This window comes from Drosophila biarmipes, chromosome 3L (genome assembly GCF_025231255.1).
Source record: "Drosophila biarmipes strain raj3 chromosome 3L, RU_DBia_V1.1, whole genome shotgun sequence".
NCBI lineage: Eukaryota > Metazoa > Arthropoda > Insecta > Diptera > Drosophilidae > Drosophila > Drosophila biarmipes.
In genome coordinates, this window is record NC_066613.1 from 8,382,601 (window position 1) to 8,398,016 (window position 15,416).

At 44.0% G+C, this 15,416-nt stretch overlaps 4 protein-coding genes across 11 annotated transcripts; 2 read left to right on the forward strand and 2 right to left on the reverse strand.

The window, feature by feature from the left end:
• Window positions 1-373: 373 nt before the first annotated feature.
• LOC108030620 (OTU domain-containing protein 5-B) lies at window positions 374-4,436 on the forward strand. Of its 6 annotated transcripts, none has more exons than XM_050886838.1 (9): window positions 374-497; window positions 651-1,156; window positions 1,225-1,292; window positions 2,044-2,575; window positions 2,636-2,792; window positions 2,894-3,096; window positions 3,151-3,698; window positions 3,763-3,974; window positions 4,059-4,436. In XM_050886838.1, exons 2-9 carry the CDS (start codon window positions 977-979, stop codon window positions 4,151-4,153), a joined length of 1,995 nt encoding a protein of 664 aa, XP_050742795.1. In that variant the 5' UTR covers window positions 374-497; window positions 651-976; the 3' UTR covers window positions 4,154-4,436. The 6 variants fall into 6 exon arrangements, with proteins under 6 accessions (XP_050742795.1, XP_050742794.1, XP_050742793.1 ...); XM_050886837.1 differs by having other exon boundaries at window positions 375-497; window positions 654-1,156; XM_050886836.1 differs by having other exon boundaries at window positions 381-560.
• Window positions 4,437-4,893: 457 nt separating this feature from the next.
• Window positions 4,894-15,176, reverse strand: LOC108030621 (vascular endothelial zinc finger 1). Of its 3 annotated transcripts, none has more exons than XM_050886840.1 (4): window positions 14,993-15,176; window positions 7,916-8,501; window positions 7,541-7,692; window positions 4,894-6,935 (listed from the first exon to the last, which is right to left on the reverse strand). In XM_050886840.1, exons 2-4 carry the CDS (start codon window positions 8,433-8,435, stop codon window positions 6,027-6,029), a joined length of 1,581 nt encoding a protein of 526 aa, XP_050742797.1. In that variant the 5' UTR covers window positions 8,436-8,501; window positions 14,993-15,176; the 3' UTR covers window positions 4,894-6,026. The 3 variants fall into 3 exon arrangements, with proteins under 3 accessions (XP_050742797.1, XP_050742798.1, XP_016959112.3); XM_050886841.1 differs by lacking the exon at window positions 14,993-15,176 and adding an exon at window positions 9,974-10,024; XM_017103623.3 differs by lacking the exon at window positions 14,993-15,176 and having other exon boundaries at window positions 7,916-8,611.
• Window positions 10,538-11,146, reverse strand: LOC108030541 (uncharacterized). Its single transcript, XM_017103433.3, has 2 exons — window positions 11,069-11,146; window positions 10,538-11,006 (listed from the first exon to the last, which is right to left on the reverse strand). Exons 1-2 carry the CDS (start codon window positions 11,127-11,129, stop codon window positions 10,759-10,761), a joined length of 309 nt encoding a protein of 102 aa, XP_016958922.2. The 5' UTR covers window positions 11,130-11,146; the 3' UTR covers window positions 10,538-10,758.
• On the forward strand, window positions 11,286-11,918 carry LOC108030536 (uncharacterized). The gene has a single exon (XM_017103429.3). The coding sequence runs from the start codon at window positions 11,542-11,544 to the stop codon at window positions 11,815-11,817; it is 276 nt and encodes a 91-aa protein (XP_016958918.2). The 5' UTR covers window positions 11,286-11,541; the 3' UTR covers window positions 11,818-11,918.
• Window positions 15,177-15,416: the final 240 nt, after the last annotated feature.

Sequence of the window (15,416 nt, forward strand, 5' to 3'; positions counted from 1 at the left end):
AGTTTTCTATAACATATCGAATTAAAAACAAAATGTTTACTTAAAAAAAAAATACTAAATTGCTTCCATTATTTAAAAAAAAAAGTTAAATCTAGGTACAAAAGTAAGGTTTGTCACTAAATCATAAGTTAAAACAATTAAAAGCATATGCATGTATGTTGTTTGTTTAAATGGCGGTGGATAAAAATAAAACAAAGTGAGTAATACTTGGTTCTTGCCAATTTTTATTTTTATTAACAAATTATTAGTAGATTAGTAGTATCGTAGCTTTTTAAATTTCGCGGTTAAGCAGTATTTTTACAACAAACGGTGTAAGTGAGGTATTTAAATACCATGTTTCTAGTACCATATTCGACCAAGGGCATATTTTGACGGCCGAAAGCCGCGGTCACACTGGACAACGTGCACAAAATAAAAAAAATCGAATTACAGGATTATCAACAACATAAAACCCCCGAAAAAGGTTATCAAAAACTGACAACTTCCCTGTAAAAAGTGTAAGCACAGTGACCAGAAGTGAACGTCCTTTATCGCCGAACTTTGAGCAAACACAACTAATAGTGAGCAATAGCAAACACTTCGAACACACACACACACTTGCACAAACAGATGAAAATCTGGAAATTGTCATTTTTATTTTTTTAACCCAGCAGCTTTGTGATTCGATGCCACAATCAAGATCGCAAAATTAAAAAACACAGATAGCATACGAGAAGTCCGCACCGTTTTCTCTGTCCGGAAAAAGAGAAACTCCGTATTCAGTGGGTGAAAGGAACCACTGAAGTCGCATTTTCTGCGACGACATCTCGTACAAAGAACACACAGTTTTCCCTGAGTTGTGGGGAACGCGAATCGAAACCCAGAGGTGTCGCCTATGACGCACACTTTTCGGTACAAGGAAAGTGTTAAGTCCACCCGATAAGCAGCAACAAAGGAGAGAGCACAGTGTGGGGCACACAAATAGCAGCGCCCCGCCATGACAATCAAGCCAGTGAGCGCACCACCGAGTGCGAAGCGCGTGGCTGGCAATGTGGACGCGGATAACAAGGAAGCCCAGGTGGTTGTGGTGGAGCAGTCGGTGGTCAGCCAGACCCACAACCATGCCCACACACACACCCACAACCACCGCAACGTCGTCATCGATGGACATGGTCAGGTGAGTGGGGAACAGCTCTAAATTGCCACCTGCCTATTAACTTGCTCCTCCTTTCCGCCCTTTTTTAGAGTCCCCAGAGGCGTGGCGAAGTCTACGACGAGCTGGCACGCACCCATCGCTGCAGCCCCCACAAGAGGTGAGTTATGGTAGCGGCGGGCCCACTGGATATCCTGGAGTGGGGCTCTAGGCCCTGTAGCAGCTGCATTTAATTGGGTTACTTGCTTTAGGGCAGAAAGAACGGGGACTCCCCTAACGTTCCTGCTTCATGTCTTGTACAAAAAAATTTACAAGAGATAGAAAGGGTTCCATCTAGAGAACTTACAATACGAGCGTGACTTGCTCGTTTATGGTGCGTGACTGCTCTACAGAGTTTAACTGCATTTTCTTCTAATTACTTTGTAACGCTAGAATTTGTTTTATTCTCATATATACGTATGTAATCGGTTAATGCTTAAAAAGTTCGAGAAGTAGCTACTACTCTATTCTCATATATACGTATGTAAACGGTTAATGCTTAAAAAGTCTTGAGAAGAAGCTACTGCCTACAATCAGATTAAAAAGAGTTTAAAATGTTACATGAGCTTTTTTTGTTTATAAGATTTTACTCCTCTCGCAAAACAATTAGTTGCATAGAGGTCCAATTTTATAATATCTTAATAATGCTGTATTAGTTTTGGACAGGATACAATACCGTCTTAACATATAGATGAAAACAATAACAATATATTTAATGTTGTCAAAGCTAAAAGCTCATCACACTGCGATTAAAAGGCTGAATTTGAAAATCTACTATGCAAATCATGAGTTGTCATTCCATTTGTAAAAATCCTAAATTTTATAACAATTTATTTGGAATTTAATATTGACGGATTTCCCCTTTCAACTAGCACACGTTCGAAACGTCGCGAGCACCACGAAACCCATGCCCACCACTACAAGCGAGATCGTCTGGAGCGTGAAAAACTAAACCATCCGACGGCGGTGGCGGGAAGCGGAGCACCCGGCGTATCTGGCAGCAAGTGCAGCAGTCCGCCGTCGGCTTCCACTTCTGGCAGTAACAGTCCTGCGGCGGTGGGCAGGAATTCACCCGAACATCTGGGACTTGGATGCGCCACAGTACCCAACGCTCAGGTCCAGATGACGCCGGCTGCGGCGGCTGCCAACCTGCTGAAGTCAGTAGAGGAGACCTTCTCCGGCTACAACAGTGGTGACGAGCATCTTCAGCCCAAGGAGCGCTTGATTCCGGTGGAGGAGTGGCAGCGTCGCGATGTGGAGTTCGCCAAGTGCATGGAACAACGCGGATACGAACTGAAGCCTGTCGAGGAGGACGGCGCCTGCCTCTTTCGCTCCATCTCGCTGCAGATATACGGCGACGAGGAGATGCACGACGTGATCCGCCAACACACCATGGATTATATTGTAATGCGTAGTTCTGTGGTAACTTAAGATGTGTCTTAACAGTATTGCTTTTAAATACAGCACGAAAACCGCGAGTATTTCGGTCAGTTTGTCACCGAGGACATCAACAGCTACATACAGCGCAAGCGAGCTCGTGACGCTCATGGCAACCACATAGAGATCCAGGCCATATCCGAGATCTATAGTCGCACTGTTGAAGTGTACTGCTATCAGTCAAGTAAGTAATCAATTGGTTCACTTGTATTAATAACGGGTAATTTAAAAGTAGCATTCATTTTATCACGAACAGTATTGTAATATATGTGTTTCCGATTGCAGATCCTATCAATATCTTTAACTCCGAACAGTCGCAGGCAGGCTACCCCCCGTTGCGTTTGTCCTATCAGCGCGGATCACACTACAATGCTATCTTAGATCCCTACAACGCCACCGTTGGCGTGGGCCTGGGCTTGGCTGGTTACAAGCCCGAGATCCAAACCAAAGAGGCAGTGCGTCTCAGCGAGCAGTTGGAGATCGAACAGGTATTTAAAAAGGCATATTCACGCCCATTTCCTATTGACACTCGAGACTTGCAGACCATGTTCGAGGACAAGCTTAAGACAACAGACTGGGAGGCCACTAACGAGGCCATCGAGGAGCAAATTGCTCGCGAGTCCTACCTGCAGTGGTGCCGCGATAATATGCAACGCTCTCGTAGCAGCAACACGGCCGCAGGTTCGGCCACATCCTCAACGGTTACCTCGGCGGAGGCGCTCACCGATTCGGATGCCTCGCCCTCGAAGTACTCTGTCTGCGGGGGCACCGGCAGCAGCAGCAATCCGGCTGTGTCTCTGGCCAGTGGCAGTGGTGGCGATGCAACAGCCCCCCCGTTTTCCCTGTCGCCGAAAACTCTTGGCCAGTTTAGCCACAAGCTGCCGCCGGAGGTAAACGAGCTAGCTGGCTACGACAGCGATGCCACGGACATGAGTAGCACCAGCTCCGTGGGACACTGCGGTGGTAACTCATCGCCGAGCACAGCATCTGGCCAGCGTTCCGGCAAGGGAGCTAAGTCACAGCGGCGCACCACTGCTCTTAGAAAGAAGCGTCGCCACGAAACTCGCGAGGCTCCGTTGGCGAGCAAGAGGTTGGTGTTCGTAACGACTTCTGGTCGAGCTTTCTGAGGTTTTACGTTCCTTCCTACCTTGCAGTGCCGAGGCTTTGGAGGCCCCGCTAAGGAAGAGTCCGAAGCGTGATACTGCGCCGTCTGTGGCTCGTGCTAATACACCGGAAGCTGAGCAGCGTCCCTGCACCTCGAAGCAGTCGCATTCGCCACAGAAAAGCGTGGACGTCAAGTCGCCCACGGATAAGAGCTACTCCAGCTTCTACCAGGAGTTGCTCGAGGCATCCTACGCAGACGAGGGTGAGTTAGAAATCAAGCTCACCGTTTTTCCTTTCTTGTTTCATATACATATTTATAAAAAAAACACATTTTTACTTTCGGCAGGAGTCAACGAGAGCGAAATGCTGCAGCAGGCCATCCAAATGTCCACACGCGACTACATGGAGGACCAAAAGCGCAAGTTTCTCTGCGGACCGTAGTCCCGCTGCGTTCCTTGTACAGTGATTTAGCAGTTCTTTCCGCAACGAAAGCAGAACACAACTTACCAAAAACAAACAATATGCAGAAATTATCTACGATCTTGAATGCTGATAGGTGGGCGTGAAACGAACTTTGCAATTTGTGCAATGGGAATCGCGCACTTCCGCTTTTACACATTTACACTCTCACAACACTATCCCTATAAATACGATAAACATATATTTTTTAATAAGGCCTGTTTGTGTAATCATTAGAACCAAAATTAAAAATTATTCAAAGGATCGTTATAGAATTTTTAATTTAAAAGTGTATAAGCACAACTTTTGATAAGCTGTCAACCCGAGCCTGTCCGCTTTTCTACCATGATATCCCCTCCATGCCACGTTCCTTTCCCCATAAACTTAATTCCTACTTTGTAATACATCATAAAATTAAGCTTAGTAAGGTATGCACGCAATGGACGGTAAATCAAACGTGCTCGTACATAAATAAAGAACACGAAACTAACACGCATACATATACAGAATACAGATAATAATACGGATAATGCTAATGATTAATTATTTAATTGACTACAATAAATGGTGCATAATAATCGTAATTTATGAGTAAATAAAGCGAATAAATAACCCAAAAATGATGCTTGATGATTGATATTTGCGTGGACTTTGCTTTGCTTTTATACCGCTGAAAACAATTTGTAAAATGGGCCTATAAGAATACAAACCCAATACTTCGGTTTAGATCAAATTATATAATTTACTGCATATTTACAATGAGTTGTGGTTGGTTTATCGGTGTAGCAAAAAGTTATACGTACATTCACAATTTTAGATTCGTTCCTACAAGTAAGTGTAAATCTAAATTGCATTTGTTTACATAGTATATAAATATATAGTTCGCTGCCAGTGAACAGTATTCATGTTTTCGTACAGGTGTATGTACATATGGACAGGCGTACGTACCATACAACGTTGATTCTAATTGTAGAAAAATACATTTCACTAAAATACATTGCGTATAAAATTATTATTCATTTGCACATTTGTCTTAAATTAGAGTATGGAATGTTGGGGCGGACAAAGGCCTGGGACCGACCACTCGGAGATTGTATTTATCTATTGGAGCGGTAGAGAAAAATAACTATAAAGCACATCATATATTGCAAACATTTTTCTTATATTGAACATTTTCGAGTTATCTTTAATCAATCAAGGTGTAAAGAACTATATTAATAATAAAAATATTCACTTTTATGTTGATAAGAAATTTAAAACTCTGCGAAAAAGACTTTTCCGTCTTTAAAAAGTATACACAATAAAACTTCCATAACTCGAAGCACTATCTACTTTAAGTATGGAAACTTCTGGTAGCGCAAGATCAAAATATCACCTTAGGAATAGGACTGTATAGGTTTATCACCTTAGGAATAGGACTGTATTATTAGTTCTATTTTTAGAGGATTAGGGGTACACGAAGACTTAAACATTATTTAAAAGAGTTAAAAAAATATAAGTTTTCAACTAATTGTAACCGGAACATTAAAACTTAGGATACCCAATAAAAGTATTTCAACATATTTTTAAGATTCTAAGAACAAATATAATAGTTTCATCCCAGTGAGTGTGCTTTCGACTGTGGAAGGTCCCATCATCATCGCGGACTTACGATAAAATTGTACAACGTTGGGAGGTCCCATGGGGAAACTCCCGAAGACATTAGCTAACATCCTTCTGTTTGTATTATCCGATTTGTGAGAGTCAATTAAATTGTGTGGACCGAGAGAGTTGTTTTTTGAGCAGCCGAGCCCTCGAGGGCTCAGATGAGGCTAAATTGAATTTTGCTTTAACTGACTTTACAAAAATCATTTGGCTAATTTATCATTTGCTGCTGTTGCTGCTGCTGCGAAGTCTGAACCTGCTGCTGTTGCTGCTGCGGCGTCTGTTGCTGCTGGGTGATCACAATGTGATGTTGCTGCTGTTGCTGTTGCTGCTGCTGTTGCTGCTGCTGCTGCTGCAACTGCTGCTGCGCGGTGGCCAGTTGGTTGGCGTGCTGCAGGGCCGCCGTGGTGGCCTCCGTGACCACGGGCTGCAGCATGCTGGTTCCGTTCTCCCGCCGCACATGGCTGTTCAGCTCCGCCTTGACCCGCCGCGCGATGTGGGAGCGGGTGTGCTTGCGCAGGTGATCCTTGCGGTAGAAGCCCTTGCCGCACTCGCCGCACTGGTGGCGCTTCTCGCCCGAGTGGATCACGAAGTGCAGGCTCAGCTGCTCCTTCCGCTTGAAGGCCTTCAGGCAAACGGTGCAGATGTAGGGTCTGTCCGGGTTGTGCGACTGCTTGTGGCGGGTGAGGTGGTCCTTGCGCTTCAGCGACGCCTGGCAGATGTCGCACACGTACCGCTTCTCCAGGTTGTGGCCCACCAGGTGCACCTCCAGCAGCTCCGGCTCCGGATAGGCCACGTGGCACTCGGGGCACATGTACAGCGGACTGCCGTCCAGCGCCGTGCCCAGGCGAATCTCGCCGGGTCGCAGCTTCGGCTTCCGGTCCTTGCTCCGCTTTTTGCGCTTCTTCTTCTTGCCGGAAGTGCCGCCGGATCCGCCTGTCGTCGTGTTTGCCGCAGTCGCGGACGTCGCTGTCGCCGTTACCGCCGCCGCCTGCGTCTGCACCTGCAGCGTCGCCTGCTGCTGCGGCTGCAGCGTCAGCTGCTCCTGCTGAGGTATACTAATGGTTGTCGTGCCCAGGGTGTTGATCCCGATGGCTGGTCCCGTCTGCACCTGCAGCACCTGAAGGCGAACGTTCGTTTTGCATAAATGATGGGGCAAGATAAGTCGATGCAGAAAGAACATGTCCTAACATTTACCCCGTCATATTGCCAAGTGGGTACCTCTAAATGTACCCCAAGATAACATTTTAACTACTCTTTAAACTAGACTTATATTTCCGAAACCAACATTTCTAAAGCTCATTTGCTTTATTTTGAAAGGTACTAGAGGAAGCTAATTTGTTCAACAATCAATACTAGCTCTCCTATAATACTTTTTTAACTTTTGTTTGCAATATTTGAAAAATATTTACAGATTTAGTTAAACTATTTAATATTGTTCATATTAAATGAAATGTGAATGTTTCTGAACACTTTTTTTATTCCTGTTGTACTTGTATTTTCTGAACATTTTTAAGCTTAAACCCATTTTTATTAACGTACTAAATTAATGAAAGTTCGTCCTTTTACTAGTGAAATGTGTTCCTTGCGATTTTTACTTTTTAGAAAAGCTAAAAATATCAGGTCTATACTGTTTTTAATTTTTAAAACTTTTCTTGGCCATTTCAGACTTTATATTTTTTATGAAATGTAATTGGTTTGAGTTATTATCCTATTTCCACTTACCACATTCTGCTGGTTCTCCTTCTTGATCGTCTCCGCGGAGTACTTGAGGAAGTGGTGCAGCGACAGGGGCAGCGTGTTGGCTGGAAGATGCGAGAGGTAGTCCGCGACGGTGGTTCCCGGCGTCAGCGTTTGCCACGAGGTATTCTGGAGTACTGCAAAGGAAATTATTATTATATATTTTAATATTGTAAGTATTAACATTGCAGCGTTGTACGATTTAAATAGCTTTATTTTTAGACTTCAATTCTAATAAAAAAAAAAGAATTAAAAAATTCCCTAATTAACCTATTTTGAAAATCTATACATTTATCCGTAGAAAGTCTTTAAATTTGACAAAGTTTGTGAAAAACTTTCCTCTTAAAAATCGCTTCTCACCTTGTTGCTGGAGGATGGCGTTGCACAGGTCTTGGGTGAGCTCCTGCGGGGCGGTGACCTGTTGCTGCTGCATCTGCTGCTGCTGGCCGGAAGTGCTCGCCTGCAGGGCATCCGCTGCGGCACTCGTGGCCGTTGCATTCGCGTATGCAACAGTTGCATACTGCGTCTGCTGCTGCTGTTGCTGCTGCTGCTGCTGGGAGGAGGCCACCAAGTGGCCATTGTACTTGTCGCCCTGGATGTTATCCTCCTGGCCGCCACGGAACTTGTTGCCACTGGTTCCCTGGCCGGCTGCCATGCTGGCCTGGCCGAAGTGCGCTACCTGTTGCTGCTGCTGCTGGTAGCGATTGCTGCTGCCGGCGGCCTCCTGCTGCTGTTGCTGCTGCGGGTTGTTGGTGGCGGTCACCGTCACGTCCGTCACCGCCGCCGTCACCGTGGAGACCAGGGGCGCCGTGCTTGTCGTGAACTGTGGCAGGCCGGGGATGTTGCCGGGGAAGGTGTTGCCGAACGGGGTGAAGTTCATTGTGCGTTAGTTTCTCAGGGGATCCTGGGAGGTTGTGCGGGATCTTGTGCGTTAAGAGTCAGCCTACTGCAAGGAGAGATTAAAGGAAAGGTTAGCAGTACAAAATAGGCCAGGTATTTATTCGATTTACTAGAAACGATGTATATTCCTTTAGTTTTTAATCATTATAGATTTAACTATGATACGTAGGTTGGTTGATAGTTAAGAAACAGTAAAAAAAAAGGTTAATTTTGGTTGATATACAGCTTTTCTAATAAACCAAGTATAAAGTTCTTTGTATATATAGGATTATAAATAGGATTTCTATAAGTCAACCATTTTAATACGACACGACAAGGCTCAACAGTATAGGAAAGGTCTTTTTAAAAACCTCTTGTTTAAGCACTCAAAATGAGTTGTTAGTTAATGTTTAGTTATAAGATTTGATCACTTACTGTTGGACTCAACTTAAGAGAAGAACCAATTAATAATATCAATGTGTTAAAAAAAGAATATAGACTTTCTTTAAAGTATCTTGTTTCTAATACATAATTTGTCTTGAAATATTTTTAAGGACTAAATGATAGAGCAACAAAGATCGAAGAACAAGAAAAAGTTTCCTACTTCCTAAGATACATCGCAGATGCAATCCCTATCCGCTTGAAAACAAACCAAATCCGGTAGATCCGTGGATTTCCCGAAAATAGACCAGCCAACGGTGGTTAAAACCTGCAGCACAATTTTAGCTTAGAAGGCTCTCGCATGGAAAGTGAAAACGCCGCTGCAGTTGTTGTTGTTTTAGCTGACTTGCCGAATCGCAGGGCCCACACACACTGTCTAAACAACCACCCACCGCCCACCGTGCATCTGTGGAGGTGACGATAAAAAAGAGCGCGAATCCTGCGCGCTGGGGAGAAAGCTCGAGAGCGAGAGAGAAAGCAAGAGGAGGCAGGGAGGTAGGCGCAATAAAAATCAAGGGGCACTTTTAGTGGGGGTTTCGGCGATGACGACCCACTCTATATGGCGATTCAGTGTGTCGGAACACTAAGATTAGGTTAGGGCTGACCCAGACCGCCAGTGCGTGGATATTTCGGTTCACAACAGGAAGCTAAGATGGGAAAACCCACAGGAAACTCCTAAATATGACGCATACGCCGCGTTGGACGCTCCAAACTGACTCGCAAGCGCCAAAGGCCATATCGATTTTCACTAAGCAAGCAAATTAGTGCCGATTCTAATTGGGCACACATATATCAGTTTTCGTCGCGATTATGTCGGAGTGCGGTGGTTCAATTTCGCCGGTAGACAAACAGACTTTCACTTGGGCAAACGCCGTGGTCGTTTATTTTTGCCATCTGCGCGCGAACCCGTGACACAATAAAACGCAAGGCGGGCCCACAAAGGAAAAGTGCAGCCAATTGCATTGCCAGGCCACTCTGGAGGTCACCTCCTCCGCGGCGAAAAACACGGCCAAAAAAAGTATGTATTGTGTGGGTTTCCGGTTGGGGATTCGGGGCCTTCGGGGGCTCGGGGGATCGGGGGCTCGGGGCCCTTCGTACCGCTCACTGTCTGAGGTGCACATGCACATGCACTCGCGAACAACACCCGCCGCATCCACGACGGAGCCACCTGGCGGCGTGTGGCGTAGCTTCACTACTGACTACCCGTCGACGTAGTATTCCGACCTGGCTCTCGCCACGAGACACCAGGCCTCGGCTCTCGGCTCCTCAGCCGGCCTGGCCCCGAGCCCCCGGTCCCCCCAGTTCGCTTTAGTTGGTCTAACTACTCTCGGGTGCGGAGAGCACGAGCCGAGAACAAACAGCGAGAGCCAGCAGCTGGCGCTCTCCAAAAGTGTCTGGAAAATATACAGTATTCGCCATTCTGAAAAGAGATTGGCAAAACATCACATAGTGGTTTGGATAGGTATAGATATAGATATAAACGTAATCATCTCGATAAGAACGGTTCCGTTTCTATAACAGATATTTTAAGCTACATACAAAACCCTGGAAATAATCATTGTACAAAAATCTTATATTTGTATAATAATATATCATAAAATATATGTCTTGCAAGAAAAGGTTTACAACTTGCCATTCGGGCTTAATACATTTTATACAATATATAATTTTCTAGATATGGAACCCAGTTTAAAGAATATTTTAATTGTATCGTAAGTGTTGATCACAACTTTACAATCCTCAATAAAATAGATATAGATATGGATAGATAGATGGATATAGAAATAAAAATCCTCGCTGGGGAAGTGGAATCAGCCCAATTCTATTTATTAAAGCACAAAATGTATTCATCTTCAAACCAATAATTAAGAATTTTGGAACGTTCAAAAGTAATACTCTCTGTAGGGAATGCTGAGCAGAGCCGTCTCCAAAGTAGCTTTGTTCAGGTGAACAGAATGGTGCTTCGGCACACAGACACCGCGAAGACGCCGATGTCCTTTGCGGCAAACGCACTTGGGATTGAAGCAGAAGTTCTCCGCCGGACAAGAGCCGCCAGTGGGGCATCTGATCATCAGACAACTGACCGCCTCATTCTCCTCGCAATCTACGCCCACAACTTGGTAGTGACTATCTAGGGAAGACTAAGACGGTTAGGCAGTTCACTTTACTAGTATTATGATGGAAATCAAAAACCTTTACGTGCCAAAACTGATCCGACTAGCAAAACACACAGTGCCAGCCAGTGAGTATCCATTGCTACACTGAGCACCTCATTAGGGCTGACTTTTTCTGAAGCCGAACAGAATCAGCGTGGCTAATGGGGCGTACAGTTGTCTAAAACTTATTAGCACCATCACATACCGATGGAAATATTCGCTTATATTATCAGTAAATAGAAAGTAGTCCGGCTTCTTAAAATGAGGTGCTATATACAGATAGGAATGATCCCGAGCGGCGTTAAAAAAACATTAAAGCCTTTCAACTTGAGCGCCCTTACAACCCAGTTCCGAACTCTGGTTACTTGGCCATCCAACGCATCAAGGGCGCACAATTGCCCACTTCACGGTCCTCCAGACATAAAGACCTGCTCCCGCACACAGGCCGTGGCACCTAGTATGTGTCCCACTCCGAGGACTGCACTTCGGGTGTGTGCGTGATTTGCATACATGCAGGCCAAGTCGAGCAGCGCCGGCAACAACAATTGCAACCAAAACAAAGATGCTGCGCTCCTGACACTGAAACCCGCACAAGGCCAATCGACGAAATCAGGCCACGCACACGAATTCCGGCACGGTGGCGGTGGCGATGACGATGGCGATGGCGATGACGTAGCGATGCGATGCGATGCTCCCGGCAAACGGCCTACGTACCACAGAAGGCCGGCTTCCCCGGACCCACAGACACCACGGCCAGCCTTCTCCCATCTCCAGGAGCAGAGGTAACTGCACTCAATCCTACACCGCGCCGAAATAGCAGTGGGTCCTGGGTTCTTCAATGTTTTCGGACCTCCTACGGTATCTGAAGTTTTTTATGTGTTCAAAATACCTATTATGAATCCGAAAACTATGCTACAATTTTACAACAGTTTTTTACAAACTTTAATGATTCAATACTTTAATACATTATACTCTTTCTTGCTGTTTTAATAAAATATAATGAAAACCCAGAGAAAAAAGATAAAGAACGTAACGGCATCTTATGAACATCTACATATAAAAAAAGGGTCCTGCCTCTGTGTCCTCGACTTCTTAAAACAAACATTTTGTTCAGAAATTATAAACTTCTATATCGCATTCTTTTCATAATAAACTGAAAATTCTTAAGTCCTAAAAAATACATTTTCGACCATTCTTAAGACCCGACATAATCGATATTTTATTATTATAAGCCAAACATGTTTTAAGAAACATGCTAAATACGCAAAAAAACTTATGAATCTACTCCTACAAAATCAAAATGTAGGTATGGGTTCGTTAATATAAGTACTATAAATCAGACACCGATATTTCTCGCAGTGCACTCGGCTGTGCTGCACTCGGCGGCGAGTAAGCCCCGAGAACTCACACATTTCTGAATCGGAGAGTGAGAGTGTCGGCGGAAAGAGGCGGCCGTGAGATGGGTTCTGGGATGTGGGAGGTGCTGGGGATGGGATATGGTTTATGGAGCGGTGTTCGGCAGTGCAACTCTCCGATGCGCATGCGGGGGTGTGGGGGATTGGGTGTGGGTGTGGGAGTGGGAGTGTGGCTGAGCTGTGGTGATGGTGCGTGGGAGTCCTGGCTTGCAGGCACTCCATTGCATCACCACCGTCATCGTCGTCGTGGTTGTTATGGCGGCGTGGCATCGGCAGAAACGAGCAGCCAGCAAGTCGGCGCATCCTGCCGTGCTCTGCCGGTCAAACCGTCAACAATCTCATTCTCGGTTCCGATCCGCCGCCCAATTCCATAACAACCGATTCCCCCTCTTTAGCCGGCAGTAGCAGAATGTGTTACAAGTGGCAGACAACTGAAGGCAACTCTGAATGAAATTGTATTTTATTAAATTTTTCTAAACAACAAAAAATTTTGCATCGATAAAATTATTGTAATTTTTGTAATGGTTAGAAGACGCACTTTTCAGTGCTGCCATGCTACCAACCTTGCGTATACATAATAATGTTATTTATACGTAAAAGCCAAAGGGGTAACTTATAATTGTTAAAAACAGTTAAAAAAGCATTAGTTTCATATATACGTTATACAAAAATTTAATGCATACTAGTTCTGAAAGCCCCTAAAAATTAAGCATAAAAATAAGAGTAAAGGAAATAGCTAGAATATGCAATGGCTCCGATTTCAGTTAATTTATCACGCTACCTTAACAAATTTAATTCGTGATTTCGCTACAAGTACCTTTTAAACTTTTAGATTCCGTTTTTATGTTAGATTTCTTGGATAAATTTTAATTTTTCCAATGTTCATGCTCAATGCAATTTACGATGTTTATGCGCCGTTTTTTTCCCCATTTCATGAAATGATTTCCAGAAAACTTTAAAGTTTTCGTCGTTTCCTTCCCTTTCCAACCTTTTTTCAAGGCCCAGTAAAATGTATATTCCTCCCACTGTGCGACATTGTCATTGGCAGTTCGGGTGGCCCCAACCGTGTCCCCATCCCCACTCGCACTCGCATCCGTATCCGTGTCCGTGGCCATGCACCCGCCGAATTGGAAAAGACGAACTGTGAGGCTGAGTGCAAGGCGCACCCGCAACGCCCATAACTCCCGTGAAAGTGAAACTGCGGGCACGGCAGAGTCGGAGTTTGCAGCCGGAGCCGGAGTTGTTGTATCCGCAGCCGGAGTCGCCGAAATGCCATATTCGTGGCCGTGGCCGTGGCCATGACCCGTGCACTCTGTGTTTCGTATCCGTATTTTGTATTTTGTATTTCGGGGCCGACACACAACGCACGTACGAAAGTTTCGGGGAAATTCGGAAACGCGGTCACATGATGTCGATGACGTTACGGCGGCTGAGTCCGCATTTCGATGCAGGCGCATTAAATGCTGATTTATTACCCCATTTTGCGCGCATTAAGTGGCCGGCATTTGGCCGACAGTGCGTTGACTCATTTAAAAAGTGGCTCATTTAGGCATGGAAAATGGACTTATGATAATGTAAGGAACTCGATTTCTTGTTGTAGTAGTGAACAAAAAGCCATTCTTTAAAAAATGGACTTCATATTTTGCAAGAATATAATTAGTCTAAAGTTATTTTAAAAAATGGATATAGAACGGGTAATAGTTGCTAAATTTGGAGCTTTGAAATGTATTTTGAAAAGACAGTAAACAGAAAGATAGTAAATAAGAGTTAGTTTTGATATAAATTTAAAAAGACATACTGCAAATTTTACTTATTTGGCTAGGCTGATTTTTGTACAGTTCGATTTTTATGCGTCATTGTTTTCGTTAATAAATTGCTAAATGATTTACAAAAAAAAAAACGCAATTAACTCCTAAATCCAAATCAGAAAATTGTATAAAATTCAGTTCTTAAGTCGTGTCTACTATTATATTTCATGTTAATATGTATATAAAGGGCGATCGTCACAATATTTAATATTCCTATAAAAGTCAGAGACCGAAATAATCTTTCATTTTAATTTAATAAAAGACCCTAGTGGTTTTGTTGTTCACCAATTCGGCTGATTTTAGTTATTTAAAATTGTAAAGTTATATATAATTTGAGAGCAACAAGCAAAAATGATCCTTTTTTTTATTAAAAATAAATAAACATTCTAGTTAAAGAAATTTCGGTAAAGATAATACCGTTCAACAGATTTAAGTCGGAACATATTTTTATATTTGTCGCAAATAATACTTAATAATAATAAAATACCTATTCTTGGGATATAAATGTTAGTTGAGAAAAATCATGTTATTCCAATCAAATAACTTTTTAAAAATAACTTTTTAATGTAAATAATAATTTTCTTCATATATTGTTCGTAAAATGTTTATGATGTTGGGAAGTTGTCACAAACTTTCAGCAGACTCAACTGAGGAGACTTAAACAAAAATACTTTTGAGCGCTGCACAACAGCTCTAATTGCTCGATTAACTTCCCTTGGCTGATTTGCATGTACTCACAGGATTCAATGGCTCAGCGCTTTATTCACAGTTGCCGGCTCTTGGGGGGAAGGCACGATGAAAACATGCTGAATACAGGTTGCAGAACACTTGGCAGACACGCGTTTTCGCGCGGATTGTTGACGTTGAGCGAATTGGTCGCGTGAAAGTAAAAACGCGACGGAAATCGCAGCGCGGCAATACGAACACAAGTGCAAATTGTGCTTCTGGGGGCGTACCGCCGGATGCGATTCGGTTCGATGGGATACGATTCGATTCGACCGGATGACGTAGTGTCGGCGCTGACGTTATGAAGTTAACTGATTGAAAGTGCGTTCGTCCGGCGCCTAAATTGTGTAGAGTTTGGTGACGAAGAGCCGATACTCGGGACCAATACAGAGGCCGAGTGGCAGGCGATACCAATACAGTGGCACAGGCTGAGGAC

Coding starts and splice junctions, on each gene's coding strand:
- LOC108030541 (XM_017103433.3), bottom strand. CDS start 11,129: ATGGATACTCACTGGCTGGCACTGTGTGTTTTGCTAGTCGGATCAGTT. Junction 11,007..11,068: donor ATCAGTTTTGGCACGTAAAG/GTTTTTGATTTC, acceptor AGTCTTCCCTAG/ATAGTCACTACCAAGTTGTG.
- LOC108030536 (XM_017103429.3), top strand. CDS start 11,542: ATGCAGGCCAAGTCGAGCAGCGCCGGCAACAACAATTGCAACCAAAAC.
- LOC108030620 (XM_050886838.1), top strand. CDS start 977: ATGACAATCAAGCCAGTGAGCGCACCACCGAGTGCGAAGCGCGTGGCT. Junction 1,157..1,224: donor TCATCGATGGACATGGTCAG/GTGAGTGGGGAA, acceptor GCCCTTTTTTAG/AGTCCCCAGAGGCGTGGCGA. Junction 3,097..3,150: donor AGCAGTTGGAGATCGAACAG/GTATTTAAAAAG, acceptor CGAGACTTGCAG/ACCATGTTCGAGGACAAGCT.
- LOC108030621 (XM_050886840.1), bottom strand. CDS start 8,435: ATGAACTTCACCCCGTTCGGCAACACCTTCCCCGGCAACATCCCCGGC. Junction 7,693..7,915: donor CGCCATCCTCCAGCAACAAG/GTGAGAAGCGAT, acceptor TTTCCTTTGCAG/TACTCCAGAATACCTCGTGG. Junction 6,936..7,540: donor AGGAGAACCAGCAGAATGTG/GTAAGTGGAAAT, acceptor GTTCGCCTTCAG/GTGCTGCAGGTGCAGACGGG.